At 54.8% G+C, this 14594-nt stretch overlaps 1 protein-coding gene across 4 annotated transcripts in view; it reads left to right on the forward strand.

Moving 5' to 3' along the window:
• Nucleotides 1-14594, forward strand: part of Unc13a (unc-13 homolog A) — a 57451-nt gene that overhangs the window by 24596 nt on the left and 18261 nt on the right. For 3 of the 4 annotated variants that reach the window (XM_071609680.1, XM_071609690.1, XM_071609682.1), the window contains exons 12-25: nucleotides 365-411; nucleotides 2606-2684; nucleotides 3275-3346; nucleotides 3599-3818; nucleotides 4881-5108; nucleotides 5900-6041; nucleotides 6166-6335; nucleotides 7499-7614; nucleotides 8786-8949; nucleotides 9332-9482; nucleotides 9764-9832; nucleotides 10085-10174; nucleotides 11173-11307; nucleotides 12951-13084. In XM_071609680.1, the coding sequence (XP_071465781.1) occupies nucleotides 365-411; nucleotides 2606-2684; nucleotides 3275-3346; nucleotides 3599-3818; nucleotides 4881-5108; nucleotides 5900-6041; nucleotides 6166-6335; nucleotides 7499-7614; nucleotides 8786-8949; nucleotides 9332-9482; nucleotides 9764-9832; nucleotides 10085-10174; nucleotides 11173-11307; nucleotides 12951-13084 (1817 nt within the window). Of the gene's footprint in view, nucleotides 1-364; nucleotides 412-2605; nucleotides 2685-2835; nucleotides 2842-3274; nucleotides 3347-3598; nucleotides 3819-4880; nucleotides 5109-5899; nucleotides 6042-6165; nucleotides 6336-7498; nucleotides 7615-8785; nucleotides 8950-9331; nucleotides 9483-9763; nucleotides 9833-10084; nucleotides 10175-11172; nucleotides 11308-12950; nucleotides 13085-14594 lie in introns of all 4 variants that reach the window. The other variant, XM_027932464.2, reaches the window with a different exon arrangement.

Genomic DNA, 14594 nt, shown 5'->3' on the forward strand with positions numbered 1-14594 from the left:
CAGCACCACAAAGGGAAGAAATTGGATATGCAAAATATTTCATCATTATTTCAGAAGAGCACTGCTTCCTTTAATCCCAGAGCTACAGAGGACAAGCTCTTGTTGGGGATGATGCTAACAAACCCCCAGATTTGACAAATGAGGTTTGATTGAAGTTGGTGACAGAAAGAAATCTCCCCCAGCCCACTTTAAAGATGGACAAACTAAGGCTCAGAGAAATCTGGAGAACTCCCTAAGGACACACAGCTGGGAGTAGGACCCAGGTTCCTGACTCCAAGCTCAAAGGGGAAACAGAATTGAATTGCAGTCTGCCGTAGGATTGGAGGACAACCACACTGACCATGTCCATCTGTCTGTCCTGCAGGCCCGAGGAGAAGGAGAGATGTCCAAATCCCTTTGGTTCAAGGGCGGGTAAGAAACAGTACTGAAGGAAATGGAAGTAATTTTTGAACTCATAGCTTAAGGCTCATCTGCATGTGAGGGCCAGCCTAGTGGGGACGACGGGTGGCCTCATTTAGAGAGGAGACGGATATTGGGCAAGGTAATGTGGCCAGGACATGGTGGTGCGTGCCTGTAATCTTAATTACTCAGGTAGCTGAGGCAGGAGGGTAGCAAGTTTGAGGCCAGCTTGGGCAACTTAGCAAGACTCAGTCTCAAACTTAAAAAGGGCTGGGGTGTAGCTCAGTGGCAGAGCACCCTTGGGCTCAATCCTCAGTAATGAAGGTGTTAAAAATAATGTGGCCACGACCTATGGCCCTTAACCACACTCATATGCTAAAGATGGCAATCTTTGAACTGATCTAAAGATATTGAATAATTGAGAGGCTCTGCTGCTTTTAGGTTATGGATGGGGAAACTGAGTCCAGAGAGATGTGTGCTCTGTTTAAGGAACTTGTATAGTTCAAGGCCATTTCTCCTTGGAAAATTGTTTTGTTTTGTTTTGAAATTGGGTCTCCCTATATTGCCCGATATTGCTGGCCTCGAATCACTGCGCTCAAATATCCTCCTGCTTCAGCCTCTCAAGAAACTGAGACTCCAGGCACGTGCCACCACACCCAGCAGAAATAAATTTAAGATAAAGCAGAAACGAATTCCCACGTCCTCCATCTGCAACCCTGGAGCACATTTTTTGCTTCGATTCTGTTTTTAAATTTCTCAGATTCTCGCTACAGTTGATGGCTTTTCAATTGACGACAGTCATTTAGACTTAATTGGAGCATGCTGTCGGAGCTGACGTCTTAAGATTTGCAGGGGTATTGGCTGGTGTTACCGGATGCACAAGATAATTTTTAATGACATTCGTGTTTGAAAATAGCAGCAAGAGAATGACCTCTTTCCCTTCCTTGCACATCCTTTGTGAACAGAGGCAGGGAGATAAGTGGCTATGATTAAATGAGCCGGTGCCCCTGCTGGGGATTGCCCCCGATGCAGAGCCTGAGATGGGGATTCCTGCGCTAGTGATTTATGGGACAGGGGCTCTCAGGAGAGACCTGCGAGGCAGGCCGTGCTGGGCCAGGGAAGCAGCCCAACACACCTGTGGTCCAGGCGCCTTTTAACTCTCAGTCTGGAGCTACTGGGAGGCCTCGTCCACAGTCATTGGCTGCCAGGGATCTCCCATTGACCAATGGGAACCTTCAGAAAGGAGCCACGCCCTGAAATCTCAAAGGATGGCCACACCTCTCAGTAAGAAGGGTTCTGAGAAATCACTACCACATCTGCCACTGCAGCCGTTTTTTGGAAGCTGAGGCAAAACTGTGAAAAGGCAATAATAGCGCAAACAATTCCTGTTCCCGCTTCCATCATCTTGGGACTCACTCCTTAGATAGATTTTAAAAATGCACACGTATTTCCAATGTTGAGCATCAGAAAGTTTCCCTATATATTTTAGTATAGCATTGAGACTTGCTTTAATTAAATTTCTCATTTAATGCGGACACCTGCATCATCGCCCCATTTCCCAGCCATGGAAGTTGAATCTTCATTTCCTAGAGCTGCTGTAATCAATTATCACAAACTCAGTGGCTTAAAACAATGGGAATTTATTCTCTCACGGCTCTGGAGGCCCGGAGTCTTAAATCAAGGTATTGGTGGGGCCATATGTCCCGTGAAATCTGTATAGGGACAGTCTCTCTCTCTCTCTCTCTCTCTCTCTCTCCTTCTGATTTCTGGTGTTTGTTCCAAACCATGAGCCCTTTGGTCTGTGAATGCATCGCTCTGACACTCACCCACGTTGTCTCATGACTATCTTTCAATAAGGACACCAGTCATGTTGGATTAAGGGCCCCCTACTCCACTAAGACCTCATTTTAACTAATCATAACCGCAGTAACCCTATTTCCAAGTAAGGTCACATCTTGGGGTTGGGGTGGAGGTCAGTGGGGCTGGGGGTGTGGCCCTAGGTTCCATTCCCAGCACCACAAAAACAAAACAAAACAAAACAAATAAAGTCACATCCTAAACTATTGGGGGTCAGGGCTTCAGCATATCTTTCTGTGGGACACAGCTGAACCCCTGACACCTGAGTATCCTGCACAGGCTTCAGGTGATATCTGCATGGGAGCTGGTGACACCTGGGCCTTCCTTCATGTCCTTGTGTGTCTTACAGCCCTGGGGGCGGTCTCATCATCATAGACAGCATGCCGGACATCCGCAAGAGGAAGCCCATCCCACTTGTGAGCGATCTGGTAAGCGCCTGTGCCTTTCACTACCGGGCAGATGTGAGCATGCGCAACCTGTACAACTACTCATGGTGGTCTTGGGACAGGGGCCTGGCTAGGCATTTTCTGTGACTAATGTAATCTGATTTCTATCCCACGTGCTTCGTGGACACTTCAGGCCATGGTGAGTGATGGTGAATTGGGCCCCCCGGGGTCTCCTCTCCAAATCCACCTACATGGGGGATCTTCCACCTTTCCCCTAATCGTGGGTTCTGAGGGAACCTTGATTCCCACCTCTGACTTCCCACCTTTCACCTACCTTGGTTCATGGAGTGGCTGATGGTTTTGCTCTGTGGCTGGTGATCACAGCCAAGTGTGACCCCCAAGCCTATCTGTGGTGGGCGGTTGCGAGTCAGAGGTGCAGGGCTGCTCACCTCCCAGAGTAGCTCCTGACTCAGCCTCTGTCACTTCTTATTCTCTGCTGGGTCTGCTGTCGCTGCTGTCTGTGACCTGTTTCCAATTGGTTGTGGTGACTCCCATCCGTGGCTGGTGGCCCCAATCTGCGCTGACCTTTCCCATCTGTGGCTGTGACTCCCTTTGTGACTTTCCTGCCCCAGTCTCTGGTCCAGTCCAGAAAAGCTGGCATCACCTCGGCCTTGGCCTCGAGCACGTTGAACAACGAAGAGCTGGTGTGTGGGGCACCACCCCTCCCTGAGTTAGGGATGAACTGGGAGGGGGGGCGGGGGAGCTCCTGGAAGTGTCCAAGCCTCTCATGTCCTCCAGGAAAAGAAGGGGTGTGACACAGATGAGCAACTTGGGGAAGGGAGGGACTGGGACTTTACAGCGCTCAGCATGGGGGTGGGGGAGAGGACACAAGACGGGCAGTGCCCCCCAGGTTAGGGCTGGCAGGGGCCCATGCTGCTTTCCCTCCATCCCCGCAGAAAAACCACGTTTACAAGAAGACCCTGCAAGCCTTAATCTACCCCATCTCCTGCACGACGCCACACAACTTCGAAGTGTGGACGGCCACCACGCCCACCTACTGCTATGAGTGCGAGGGGCTGCTGTGGGGCATCGCGCGGCAGGGCATGCGCTGCACCGAGTGCGGCGTCAAGTGCCATGAGAAGTGCCAGGACCTGCTTAACGCCGACTGCCTGCAGCGTGAGTTCGGGGTCTGTGCTCACGGAGTGCCAAGTGCCCAGTGCAGAGTGCTGGGGCGCCTCTGGGCGGGGCGGTGGGCGGGACCAGGCTAGGGGCGGAGCTCAGGGGCACCTCTGGGCGGGGACCTCTGACTGCTGCAGGCACCTGGGCGGGCTTCCCAGGAGGGACAAGGCTAGGAGGAGGAATAAGACAGGCAGGCGGAACAGGAGGATTAGGAGGTTGAGTTAGGGGATCGAGGGCGGGGACGGGAGCTGTGAGGGGTCAAAGAGGGGTGGGGCGGAGCAAGGGGCGGAGTTAATGGAAAGAGGCGTTTTCCTTGGAGAAAAATAAGCCTAGTGTTTGGGTCCGTGGGGCGAAGGGAAGGATCCCAGGGAGCAACCAGCTCAGAGTGGGAGAGGCTACAGAGGAAGAGGCTTGGAAGGGGGCGGAGACGCGGGGGTGACTGGGAAGGACTGGGCAGAAGTGTCTAAGAGGGGCTATGCCTCAGGTGGCGAGGATGTGCTCAGTTCAGGATTGGGGAGCAGCTGGCTGGGACAGGGGTGACGACTCACAAGAAGCTGGGCTGAGACGGCGTGGGGCTCAGGGAAAAGGATTCGGAGAGGGCCAGACACCAAGGACACCTGGTTCAGAGAGGGGAGAAGACTCCACGTGAGGGGAGGACACATAGCGGGCAGGGACTCTGAGTGCAGGGACTCTGAATGGGCGGGGACTCCAAGTGGGTGGGGACTCAAAATGGGCGTGGTTCAATGGCGAGGAGGAGGAGGAGGAGGAGGAGGAGGAGGAGGAGGAGGAGGAGGAGGGTGTGTCTCCTGGGAGGCGTGGCCTAAGGAGGGGTGAGGACGAGGGGCGGGGCTCAGAACCAGAGGACCTCAGGGTGAAACGCCTGTGTAGGGGCATTCAGAGACTCGGAGCAGGTAGGTAGGAAGCTAACTTCTGAAGGTGACTTCTGAGTCCCCATGGCATAAAATGCAGGTGGTCCCAACCAAGGGAGCTCTTCGGGTGGGGCTGCTGGCTCCTCTGGGTGGAATGCACTGGGACAGTGATAGCCATGGACGTCCGCAGGGGCTGCGGAGAAGAGCTCCAAGCACGGGGCGGAGGACAGGACACAGAACATCATCATGGTGCTCAAAGACCGCATGAAGATCCGGGAGCGCAACAAGCCCGAGATCTTCGAGCTCATCCAGGAAATCTTCGCTGTGACCAAGACTGCGCACACGCAGCAGATGAAGGCAGTCAAGCAGAGCGTGCTGGACGGCACGTCCAAGTGGTCAGCCAAGATCAGCATCACCGGTGAGGCGCAGGGCGTGGCGCGGCCCCTCCTTTTCAGCCCCTGGGCTCTACTCCACGCCCAGGACTCTCTGCTTTGCTGTGTTGTACTTGAGTGTGTCACTGTCTGTTCCAAGTTCTTGCGTGTGCTCGCCATCTACACAAGCTCAATGAACGAGACCCTCAAGAAAGTTGAGGGCACGTGGTTCAGAGGCCCAGGGGAAGGCTGGGGAGTGCGACATCAAAGAAAGGATCCCTGCAGGTGGTGCCAATGAGCAGGCAATACTGTGACAACTAGGGCTCAGATCCTTGGATGACCTTAGGGGACAATGTTTAGTGTATGTCTCTGAGTGATCCCACCCAAGGGCAAGAGCCCTGGGATGTTTATCCACACCCAACCGCATTTGAACTTGAGGCGGAGAATTTCAGGGCAAGTAGGTGTTCCAGGATTTGACCCCAGGAGACCCAGGTGGGAGACTGGGACTTGAGTCTAGGGTGGAGCCTGCAGGGGGCGCAAGTGAGCAGATGATTTCCTGTGCAGCTGGGACTCAGTCCTCCTGGGGACCTCTGGGAGACAGCACAGAATGTGCATGTGGCTGAGAGCAGTCCTACCCATGGGCGAGGTGGCTGGGTACTTTGCCATCCTACATGGGCCAAGGGCACCATCTGTGTTAAATCTCTGGCAAGCCTAGTGTGCCCTGCTGTTGTGCTGAGGTCAGGTCACAATGTCCCCGGTGAACAGCCTGGAGCATGTGGAGCACCTGTTCTTGGTGTGCCTGACCCTGATCTCCATAACTGTCCTCTGTGTCTTCTAGTGGTCTGTGCCCAAGGCTTGCAGGCAAAGGACAAGACGGGATCCAGTGACCCTTATGTCACAGTCCAGGTTGGGAAGACCAAGAAACGGACAAAAACCATCTATGGGAACCTCAACCCCGTGTGGGAAGAGAATTTCCACTTGTAAGCGCCTGGCTGGGTCCCCAGCCCCACCTAGAGCTCACTTCTGGGGTAGCTAGAGAGGGTCCCAAGACCCAGCACGTGCCAGCTGCCTGATCCCTGTCCCTGCCTCCTCCTCCCTGTGCAGTGAATGTCACAACTCCTCTGACCGCATCAAGGTCCGCGTCTGGGATGAGGACGATGACATCAAATCCCGCGTGAAGCAGAGGTTCAAGAGGGAGTCCGATGACTTCCTGGGGCAGACTATCATCGAGGTTCGGACGCTCAGCGGCGAGATGGACGTGTGGTACAATCTGGGTGAGCGAGGCAGGGACAGTCCCCAGGTAACCAGACAGAGCAGGGAGCCCAGCGGAGTGGGGAGCTGGGGTCTCAGAAGGAGTTTGGTTGAGAAAGTTCATCTGGTGGGGAAGGCAGGGTCCATGTGCCCAACTTGGTAGGGGCAGGAAACACCAAGGTTGAGAAGGTGAGAAGAGCCCAGGAACTTCTTAATTTGCTATAGGAAGACAAGAAGGGGAAGGGCAGAATCTCCATAGCCCAGTCTCACGTGGGAGGCAGGAAGCAAAGCCTGGGAATCCAGTCTGAGGGGAGAGATGCAGACCCAGAGACCCAATCTGAGAAGAAAGATTGAGCTTTGAGAATCTAGTCTAAGGAGGGGGCTATGATTTGGGAATCCCAATCTGAGCGGAGCCCCACAGAACCTAGACCCATGTCTAAAAAGATGCGTAGAATCTGGGGAGCACCATCTGAGGGAGGAGGAGTGTGCATGAGTATAGTCTGAGGGTGTAGGAAGAGCATAATCTGGGAGGGATGGGCAGAGATCACGAGCATCATTCATGGGTTAGGAGACATCCAGGTATCTCTTTTTGACTGTGGAGGCAGAAAGTGAGACCTGGAGACCCTGGACTGAGGAGAGAGGCCTGAACCCATCAATCCTGCCTGGGAAGATGACCAGTTGCTGGGTAGAGCGTCTGAGAGGAGCTGGGGCCTGAGACTTCAGTTTGGGGATGCTGCTAGTCTAAGGAGAGAGACTCAGACTCAAGAGCTTAATCCTGCCGGGCGCTTTGGTGCTCGCCTGGAATCCCAGTGGCTCCGGAGGCTGAGGCAGGAGGGTCTCAAGTTCAAAGCCAGCCTCAGCAAAAGTGAGGCACTTAGCAACTCAGTGAAACCCTGTCTCTCAATAAAATGCAAAATAGGGCTGGGTATGGGGCTCAGTGGCCGAGTGGCTCTTAGTTCAATCCCTGGCATGCCCCACCCCAAAAAAGAACTTAATCTTAGTGAAGAATCCAGGTCTAGGACCCTGTGTGAAGGCAGAGGCAGGGTCTAAGGAACTCTAGTCTGAGGGAGGAGACAGAAGCCCAGGGAGACGCCCAGGCCTGGAAGGACAAGAGAATGGTGCAGACATAAAGGAGCCCAGGGTTGTGCTCAGAGTTCTGGGATCACCAGCCCCTTTTGCCCTGCAGACAAGAGAACAGACAAATCCGCAGTGTCTGGCGCCATCCGGCTACACATCAGCGTAGAGATCAAGGGCGAGGAGAAGGTGGCCCCCTACCATGTCCAGTACACCTGTCTGCACGAGGTGAGCCCTGCTGAGCCACCGTCAAAGCTGCTGAGAATTCTGTGCTGGGACCTCCCTGCTGCCCGCCCCTTGCCATTACTGCCGGCCACTTCCGTCCTGTCCTCTGGAGCTATGCACACCCTGCCCCAGTCCCTCTCAGACAGTCCCTGTGCCATCCCCTCTACCTGAAGGCCTCCTCTCCACCCCTCAAGGTCGGACTCCAGGGCCTCCTTCTCTGGGAAGCCCTGCTTGACTTCCAGGCCAACTCCCCCCCGCCCTCAACTCCGTGGCCTTCCTTCCATCCCGGGCTGGACTCTGAGTGTCCATCTGTCTCTTTCGGCTGCCTGGGGGCTTCTGGAGGGAACTATATACTCAGGACTCTTTTTTTTTTTTTAAATGAATGCTGATAAATGAATGAGCGATTGATGGATGAGTGAGTGTTAAGATAGTGAACAGACAGGCAGAGATATGGTAAGGGAATGAGTGAGCTGAATAGATGGATAAGAGCAGAGGGGCCGAGCCAGGAGTCTGGTGAGTCACTCCAAGTAGAGGTGACTGGGTGGAAAGATGGATGATGGCGGATGAGTTGACAGGTGCTGTTGGCTGATGTCGATGGGTGTGGGAGGCTGGATGAACCCTTGGCTGGAGAGAGCACACTGGGGGAGATGGCGGGGGCTGGGGGCGTGGCGCAGACTTATTGGAAAGATGCGCAGCTAGGTTTTGGCAGGTGGAGGAGGGAACATGGGTGGTGAGCGGAGGTCAGGATGGACAGATTGGATAGATGGGTTAAGTTGTGGACAGGTTATGGGATGGATGCATGGACATGTGGTTGAATTATAAAAGGAAGGATGAGGGACTTGGGGGCAGTGGGATGGATGGGCGAGACGGTGGATGGACAGGCGGGTGCATAGATGGGTGGGTGGGTGAATCGACGGATGGATAGATGGTGGATGGCAGCTAGACGCGTGGCAGAGCCGTGGGTGGACGTGGATGGGCAGTGCCTGTGTGGCTGGGTTACTGGAAGGCTGGGTGAAATGTGGAGGGGCCGGGCGGACGGCTGGGTGAGTGGATGGGTGAACCGGCAGCTCAGTAAATGAAGGCACGCACAGGCGGGCAGGCGACACGCCGGGGAGCTCGGGCCCCTGCTGTCCCTCGCGCCCTCCATCATGACCCCGGCTCCCCGTGGCCGCAGAACCTGTTCCACTTCGTGACGGACGTGCAGAACAACGGGGTGGTGAAGATCCCGGACGCCAAGGGGGACGACGCCTGGAAGGTGTACTACGACGAGACGGCACAGGAGATCGTGGACGAGTTCGCCATGCGCTACGGCGTCGAGTCCATCTACCAAGCCATGACGTGAGGCCGCAGCCCGGGGCGGGGGCGTGTGGAAAGCGGGAGGGGCCCGGAGTGGACGCTGGCGGACGTGGGCTGGAGAGGTCTTAGGAGCAAGCGCCAGAGAGGGAGTGGGCGTGGCGGGTGGTGCAGTTCCCGGGGAGGCCAGTAGGGCGCCCTTGGTAACAGCTAGAGGACAGGGAGGAGACTGGGTTAGAAGCTGCAGCGCCACCCAGAAGTCTGGAAAGGTGGGGGCAGGAGGCACAGAGAAATCGGGACAGAAGGGGCAGAAGGATGGGAACTGGTTTGGGGGGTGAGGGTGCCATTTGCTGGTGCCCCTTGGAGGCACCTTGGGGGCCTCCGCCCATCTTGGCCCCGTTCCAGTGCCTCCCACTCCTCTCGCCAGCCACTTTGCCTGCCTCTCCTCCAAGTACATGTGCCCCGGTGTGCCCGCCGTCATGAGCACCCTGCTCGCCAACATCAACGCCTACTATGCGCACACCACCGCCTCCACCAACGTGTCTGCCTCCGACCGCTTTGCCGCCTCCAACTTCGGGGTCAGTCCCAGGGCTGGGTGCGGAAGGGTGAGGGGGGGCCCAGCGCATTGCTGCCAGGTCTTGCTTGACTCCTGGTTTCCCAACCTGGACCTGACTTGCTGTGTGACTTTGCACCAGTCACTCTCCTTCTCTAAGCCTCAGCTTGGTCCACTGTAGAATGATGTAGAAGGAAAATAGATGTGATGAGGGTTCTGCTCATGGGGACTGGCAGCCACTGTCAGTGACTTCTCTAGACCACTCAGGCCGGCCTCCATCAATCCTCCACCCCCCTGCCTCCTCAGAAAGAGCGCTTTGTGAAACTGCTAGACCAGCTGCACAACTCCCTGAGGATCGACCTCTCCATGTACCGGGTGAGAAGCGCACGTGTCATGCCTCTGTGTGTGCCTAAAGGGGACGGCTACCGAGAGGCTTGTGCACAGAGGAGCCTCCTAACACGTGGGATGCCCCGCGGCGGGCAGTACTGCCCGCTGGCTTGGGGCAGCCAGGCACACCCTGTCACCCTCCAGCCCGCCTCTTGAAACTTGGGAGCTCCGGTACCCCCCATGCCCTGACTCCCGCCCCCCAGCCTGCTTCCTAGCCCGCCTCTCCTCTCGCTCCAACAGAATAACTTCCCAGCCAGCAGCCCCGAGCGACTCCAGGACCTCAAGTCCACTGTGGACCTCCTCACCAGCATCACCTTCTTCCGGATGAAGGTAGGAGAGGGGACCTGAGCCCCTGGAGTGCCATGGGGAGGGTCCTGCAGGATTCTGGCTCCCATCTAACTGTGGCTTCTTGTCCTCGGTCGCCCCTCCCTGTCCCCACCCGCCTCTGCTGACCGCCACTCTACTCCGACCTCCTACGAGGTCACATTCTAGGTCTGCATGTGGTGAGGCTGTGGCCGTCGGTCTTCCTGTGTCTGGATCCTTTCACCTAACGCGGTGGCCTCCAGTTGCATCTGTGTGGCTGCAGGGGCCAGGATTTCGTTCTTTTTTTGTGGCCAAATGGTATTCCGCTAGGTGCATACACCGCCCCATTTTCCCCCTACCCCTCGGTTGATGGCCACTCGGGTTGTTTCCACTCCATGGCTCTTGTGAGTGGTGTGTGAGCCCAGGGCACAGGTGTCTCTTCTACATACTGATTTCGTTTCCTCTGGATGCATACCCAGGAGGGAGGCTGCTGGGCCATATGATAGTTCTGTGTTTAATTTAAAAAACAATTTTTTTTTTTTTTTTTGGTACCTGGGATTGAACCCAGGGACGTTTAACCACTGAGCCACCTCCCCGGCCCTATTTTGTATTTTGTTTAGAGACAGGGTCTCACTGAGTTGCTTAGCGCCTCAGTTTTGCTGAGGCTGGCTTTGAACTCGCGATCCTCCTGCCTCAGCCTCCTTCCGAGCTGCTGAGATTAGAGGCGTGCACCACCGCACCCGGCTGGCTATCTTTAACTTTCTGAGGAACCTCCGTATGCTTACGTGGTGGCTTCATAGTGGGACTGACATTCCCAGTGCGCGGGGTCCCCTTCTCTCCACGACCTCCCCAGCTCCCTTTGGTCCTGGCAATGGTGGCCGTTCTGAAGGGTGCGTGATCTCTCCTTGTGGTTTTGACCTTCTGCCTCACACCGCTGCTTCAGTTCTTGAACCCAGAGTGATCGTGACTACTTCCTGGGTGCCCCTGCCCGGCTGTGCCCACCCCTGCCCGTGTCCTCCTTTCAGGTACAAGAGCTGCAGAGCCCGCCCCGCGCCAGCCAGGTGGTGAAGGACTGCGTGAAGGCCTGCCTCAACTCCACCTACGAGTACATCTTCAACAACTGCCACGAACTCTACAGCCGCGAGTACCAGACCGACCCGGTGAGGAGCCCGCGCAGAGGGCAGCAGGGACACCAGCCCGGCCCTGGCCCCCATCCCGGCCCTGCCCCTTCTCGAGGGACTCAACCGTTCTGAGCCTCAGTGTCTGTCGTCTTTATGGGGAGCTCTGAGCCCCCATCTCAGGATTGGGGGAGAGATTTGATAAGAGAAGCTTCGGATCAAGTCCAGTTAAGTGCTGAGCCTTGGGCATGCAGTAGGCGCTCAGGGAATTTGCTTGCTGAGTTGAGTTGGGCCCGAAACGGTGAGCCTGGGAGAAGATCAGTCACTCGAGACAAGTTGAGTGGAATTTCTTGAATAGAAAATTCATTTTTAGGGCTGGGGCCGTGGCTCAGCGGTAGAGCGCTGGCCTGGCACGTGTGAGGCCTGGGTTCGACCCTCAGCACCACATAAAAGTAAATAAGCAAAATAAAGGCATGGTGTCCATCTACAACTAAAAAAAAAAAAAAAAAAAATTCTAAAGAATTTCATTTTTAACCATTTGAACTCAACTGATTTGAGATCATTCAACAAACACTTGTCTGTGCACATAATGTCCCTGGATTGCGGGTGAGGCTTGGGGGAGTGGATATTCTAGAAGGAGGCAAAGTTGTTCAAGTTGGAAATTGACAACCAGGTACTTAGCACTGAGATGGGGAAGTTGGGGGACGGTGGGAGCCAGGGTGTCCCCTGGCCTGGCTTCTGTTAGGACGTGACACCCTAGCTGAGATCATCCCTGGACCCCGCTGTGTCCCCTCACACTCGATTGATTTGGGTGACATCGATCACTGGACTGAACTGAGTCGAGGTGAACTGGTAGAACTGGTTGGGTTCACCTGAATCAGCGTCCTTTCGTTTACTGCTGTTTGGTCGGCTGGGGTCGAGATTGCTCTTGACAAATTAGTCAACAGAATTAACTGGACTGGGCTGAGCTGGAGCTTGAACTCGTTCATTTCCACCCGTCCATTGTGTTCCACTCGGGATCCGCTCCGTTCCCTCCGTCGGGTTGTTCTCCACAGGGTTGAGTCGGGGTGAGCTGGGGTGTGGGTCAGGTGCAGCTGTTCTCAGTGAAGTCGGTTAATGGGATCTTGTCCGTGGAGGGGGCTCGTTTCTGAAGCTCTGCTGGGCCGAGAAGAGTGGGTGCCCTGCAGGTTGGGGGGCCTCCGGTTGCCTTGAGTGGGTTGGGCTGAGTCGGAGCCTGTTGATTTGCAGTCTGTTGACGTTGCTCTCGGACGTGTCCATCAGATTGAATCCCCGACTTCACCTGAGGTTCCTTCAACCCAGTGAAGTTTGATTCCCCTCCATTCAGTGCGGTTGGGCCGAGTTCGGTTCCGCGGAACCGGCTCTGGGGCTGACTTCTGTCCCGCCGGCCGCTTGGTTTGCATTCCTTCCCGTCCACCCGCTCTGCAGGTCTTGGGCGCATTCAGTGAAACTCGTTTCCATGCGGGTTTCTGAGTCGAGTCTGAGAGTCCTGAGCTCGCAGGGCCCTGGAGACATGAGCAACTCTGTGGGGCCAGTTTTCAGGCAGGCTGTGCCCGAGCTGGTCACCTTCCACAGGGCCACGCCTCCCCTACCTCTGCCCCCTGTAACGCACTGACTGGGCACCGACCCTGGAGCCCTCGGACCCATGTCACCACTGTCCCTTCCAGGCCAAGAAGGGGGAGGTTCCCCCCGAGGAGCAGGGGCCCAGCATCAAGAACCTGGACTTCTGGTCCAAGCTGATCACCCTCATAGTGTCCATCATCGAGGAGGACAAGAACTCCTACACCCCCTGCCTCAACCAGTGAGTCGCGGCCCGTGGGTTCCCTCCCCGGGGCGGTTGTGAGTGTGCGACACACAGCTTTGTGTCTAGTGTGTAAAGGGGACCGTGTCTCATTACAAATAGGCTGTGGGTGGAGGGGCACGGGTGTGGTTTTGCCCATGCGAAATCAGGTACATAATATGTGTGCAGGTAGATAATATGCATTTTCTAAGTGCTGATTTGTGTGAATAACTGTGTACATACGTGTGTAATTTTGTACGTGTGTATAAATTCATAAATAGCAATAGAGAGTGTTGTTCAAATATTTACTAAAGGTTAGATGCTCTACCGAATGTTTTGCATTTAAGTTGTTTCCTATCTGAAGTGTGTGTGTGTACGGGAGTTCGTGTATAGTGGTGGTCAGTGGGTTGAATTGTGTCCAATAAATACACAATATTATCCAATATAAATATTGTGTATTGTGTAATAAAATATTGTATGATATTGTATAGTGGTGTGCATGTGGGTGCAGGTCTGTTGGGGATCTACGTATCTGTGAAATACTCATCCGTGTTAGCTCTGTGAGCTGTTGTGTTTAATTTCTTCTGAGGTGAGTGCTAAAGGGGCCCCTTAATTTGGGGTGCTAACAGCTCCTGGTGACTTAGATATAGAGTTAAGATAATGGATTTAGCTGGATGGAGCACAGTGGATGTATGGGTGGATAGACAGAGAAGAATGGATGGATGGGTAAATGGATAGACAGGTGGGTGAATGGGTGGGCGGATGGTGAGTGAGTGGTAGATGAAGGAATGGGTGGGCATGGATGGCTGGGTATATGAATGGGTGGTTGGATGGATGATGGATGGATGGAAAGATGGATGGATGGAAAGATGGATGGATGGATGGATGGATGGATGATGGATGGATGATGGATGGAAAGATGGATGGATGGATGGATGGATGGATGGATGGATGGATGGAAGGATGGATGGATGGATGGAAAGATGGATGGATGGATGGATGGATGGATGGATGGATGGAAAGATGGGTGGATGGATGGATGGATGGATGGAAAGATGGATGGATGGATGGATGGATGGATAGATGGAAAGATGGATGGGTGGATGGAAATATGGATGGATGGATGGATGGATGGAAAGATGGATGGATGGATGGATGGATGGATGGAAATATGGATGGATGATAGATGGATGGATGGATGGATGGAAAAATGGATGGATGGATGGATGGATGGATGGGTAGAGACAGGAATGGAGGGAAGGGTGGGCAGGGGAGTAGTCAGCCGGGTGGGTGCAGGTAGATGTGTGGATGCGTGGTGAGTGAATGAGTAGATGGAGGGACAGATGGAGAGGTGATGGATGGCTGGATGCACAGATGGCCGGGTGGGTGGACAGGCAATATTTGGGCCAGTGAGTGAATGAGTGGACGGAGGGACGCAGGGAAGAGTGGGTGGCAGAGGCTGAGGTTGATCCAGGCCTTAGCGCAGCTGCTCGGCTAGTCAGTGTCCATGGGGGACTTGAATGCAGACCCC

The sequence above is a fragment of the Marmota flaviventris genome, chromosome 1, assembly GCF_047511675.1.
Source record: "Marmota flaviventris isolate mMarFla1 chromosome 1, mMarFla1.hap1, whole genome shotgun sequence".
NCBI classification, from domain to species: domain Eukaryota; kingdom Metazoa; phylum Chordata; class Mammalia; order Rodentia; family Sciuridae; genus Marmota; species Marmota flaviventris.